Source organism: Hibiscus syriacus, unplaced genomic scaffold (assembly GCF_006381635.1).
Source record: "Hibiscus syriacus cultivar Baekdansim isolate YM2019G1 unplaced genomic scaffold, ASM638163v2 tig00112738_pilon, whole genome shotgun sequence".
NCBI lineage: Eukaryota > Viridiplantae > Streptophyta > Magnoliopsida > Malvales > Malvaceae > Hibiscus > Hibiscus syriacus.
This window is the reverse complement of record NW_024063392.1, coordinates 5,464,664-5,467,839: the sequence shown is the minus strand read 5'-3', so window position 1 is coordinate 5,467,839 and position 3,176 is coordinate 5,464,664. Positions and strand designations below refer to the sequence as shown.

At 35.7% G+C, this 3,176-nt stretch overlaps 1 protein-coding gene across 1 annotated transcript; it reads right to left on the bottom strand.

The window, feature by feature from the left end:
* Positions 1 to 1,084: 1,084 nt before the first annotated feature.
* On the bottom strand, positions 1,085 to 2,828 carry LOC120183041 (probable inactive patatin-like protein 9). Its single transcript, XM_039187835.1, has 2 exons — positions 1,655 to 2,828; positions 1,085 to 1,475 (listed from the first exon to the last, which is right to left on the bottom strand). The coding sequence occupies exons 1-2, from the start codon at positions 2,582 to 2,584 to the stop codon at positions 1,281 to 1,283; spliced, it is 1,125 nt and encodes a 374-aa protein (XP_039043766.1). The 5' UTR covers positions 2,585 to 2,828; the 3' UTR covers positions 1,085 to 1,280.
* Positions 2,829 to 3,176: the final 348 nt, after the last annotated feature.

Sequence of the window (3,176 nt, the reverse complement as noted above, 5' to 3'; positions counted from 1 at the left end):
TTCTATTCCCATAAACCCTAAACTGTGAATCCCTGTTGCTTTGAGGACCATTTCACTAGATTTAATAATTTAATAATGTTATGAATTTTTTTATAACTTTTTAGTCTTAAGATAAAATACTATAGTAGTATATGTATTGTTTTTAGTTCAAATAAAACTAACAATTTTATACGAACTCAGATTATCTATAAGAATTACATGCTACTCTTTGTGACTTAGACATTCCTCGAATTTTGCATTAAATTTAAATTTATATAATAAAGAATATAGTAAAAAGTTTTTGTATATGTCTGCCCTCGGATCTTGTCAATGAAACAATTTTAAAATATTCGGAAATTGAAAATGTCAAATTTTCATTATAATTATGCAGCTCGCATAAAAATGCAACCCACAATACTGATAAAGATGAAATATGATATCATCTTATATATAATATATTTTTTCATAAAAATATTATATATATGGTGAACGAGATATTTTTGAAACAGTAATTAATTTAGTAAAATTTTTATTCTAGTTACACTTTACATATAAATTCTTAATTTATTTTTCGAATAATTGAAGCTTCAAAACTTTAAAAACATTTTCATTTTTTCTTAGATATAAATACACCATAACTTTAATATATTTATATATAAAGTTAAAATTATTTATATAATACTCCTTTTATCTCATTAAATCTGTTTAGTGTTGATTTTTTATATCAATTTTTTTTTATATTTTTGACTTATTATTTTTTAAAAATTATTGGATTAATTAAATTTAATAAATAAAATAAAATATTTTAATTTAAGGACATTTTTTAAATCTTTGCATTTTATTATTAATTTAATTTATTTATTTTTATTTATCTAACTATTAAAAATATATTATATTAAAATAAAAAGTTTTATATTGTAATAGCCGGTTCTACTTTATATATAGATATAAACGCACCAAACTAATAACACCAGGTAGTACTATGCTGAAAAGCTGAGAATTAAAGGTTTAAATGCACGAAAACTGATAATTTGACTTAAAAGCATAATAATACTTTTAATGTTGCTAATAATAATGACGTGTCATTTAATTCACATTAACTTAAGAATGCTAGTTAATTAGTTCACCCGCAACTGAGACATTTGATTTGACTAATTACTATTTAGGAGCTATTTTTACTTCAATGTAGAGAACAGTTAAAAGTAAAAGGTGATTTGTTGCAAGGGTTCAAAAGTTTAAAACAAAAGGACAGAAAAGTAATTAAAGAGCAGCTAACGGCCGTTAGCAAGTGGGCGAACGGCTTATTCCTTGCAGGGACTTGGAGGAAGGCTGGTTTTGCCGGTGGCCACAAGGCGTTGAACAAAGCCCTCAATTCTCTGTCCGTTAGTCTCCGTCAGTAACCGTTTCCCGCCAAACGGTAACGACTCCACTCCTATCTCCTTCAGCACCTCTTCCATTCTCGGCCCCACCATCTTTTCGAGCCCCTCTCCGTTTTCCTGCAAGTTTCACAAATAAATATTTTAAATCTGTTTGGCTATTGAGAAAATCGAGGAAATTTATATGAGAGAATCATTAAACTGATTTGAAAACGGATTAATTGTTTTCTTAGGAACCAAACAGAGCATCGATAGGAGTAAAAGAAGAAGGAAAAAAAAAAAGGAATGACAGTGCGTACCTGAATTCTAACGTAGTCTGTACGGTTCCAACAGAAAGCGTTCGCCAACATCTGGTCCACCGTATCCGAGACTCCGTCAAGCGCAATGTCCACGACGGAAGAAGTTGAGCATTCACCATTGTTACTGACCTTTGACCTTACGCACGACACACCGTTGCCTAACGACAAAACCAGCAGATCCTCCACGCCGTTAACCGAAGGGAAATATCTCTTGTTATGGAGAACGTGTGTGACCGCAGCTGCAGTAGGGTTGTTCATGACCAAACCGCCGTCCACGGCGGAGCATGAGGTCTTGCCGTCTACAGATGTCAATGGAAAAGGTTTAAAGTGACTGGGAGTGGCTGACGTGGCGCGGCATACTTTCCAAAGCTCGAAGTTGAAGCTAGGTGATTCGGAAGCGTCGGCGCGAGAGAAAACGAAAGGAGCGGAACTCCTGAGGTCAAAGCAAGGAATAAGTAGAGACTTACATGTGTCCTTGAGCGTCAAAACCGTTCCATCATCTCTCATAAACAATTCCTTCAGCGCCTTATCCATGCTCTTACCGTTGAAAATCTTCCGACGGAAAAGAAATCCGGCTAGCTTATTAACTTTGAAGAGCTCGGAGTTATTCTGAGTGATAATATCAACAGCTTCCCTAGCAGTGAAGAGAGGATGTCCGGTTCCATCATCGGCAGAGATCAAGGCAGCAAGAACAGCACCGACGCCAGTGCCAGCGATCACATCGAAGAAATCAGCAATTTGAGCATGAGCATCACTGGTTCTGAGGCGGATCTGGTCTTCAAGGTGGATAAGAGCGGCACCAGCTACAATGCCGGTGGTTCCACCACCGTCAATACTGAGGATTCGAATCTTCTTGGTGGTTTCATAGAGAGATAACCATTTCTGCTCCAGTTTGTTGAAGATCTCCAAAGTTTCCTTACTCAGCTCCATTTTAGGCCCTTCCGAAAACAATTTTCTTGTTCTTTCGATTTTCTTCAAAAATTCAAAGGGGGAGAATTGGCTCGGCTCACACTTTGCTGCTGATAAGCAAAAATATAATCCTCTGTATGCTGTTTTGTTCTCTCTTTCCCTTTCCCTATTCAAAGTTGAGAGAAGAAAGGTTAGTTTATAATTAGGGTGTTGAGTTGAGAGAAAGTTAAAACCGGCAGGGAGTGAGTGAGTGAGCAAGCGAGCGAGGAGAGGAATACGATGGTTGGGCCTTTGGTGGAGCCTAGCTTATTATAATATATGCGCAGTAACGGAGGGGAGTTTTTTTTTTTTTTTGAAATAGGTTTTATGTTTTCACTGAAAATTTTATTTTTTATTCGGCAGTGCGATTCTTACGTGTATGGGTTGTCGTTGCACGTGATCATATCGGGATACGGGAAGTGTCAACCTCGGCTGTGGTTTACCTTTCTTTTGAATGGTTTAGAGGGGAAATTAGCATCCTAATCCTTCCTACTTTTATAATGTTAAATATGCCTACCATATCCTGTATATTCGCAGGGTATCCAAACAAATTTTCTGTGCCTAACTGTACATG

What these genes read in the sequence shown, in the direction of transcription:
- LOC120183041 (XM_039187835.1), bottom strand. Translation starts at nt 2,584, where the DNA reads ATGGAGCTGAGTAAGGAAACTTTGGAGATCTTCAACAAACTGGAGCAG. An exon ending in CAGACTACGTTAGAATTCAG is followed by an intron (nt 1,476 to 1,654) that starts GTACGCACTGTC and finishes TGAAACTTGCAG; the next exon opens with GAAAACGGAGAGGGGCTCGA.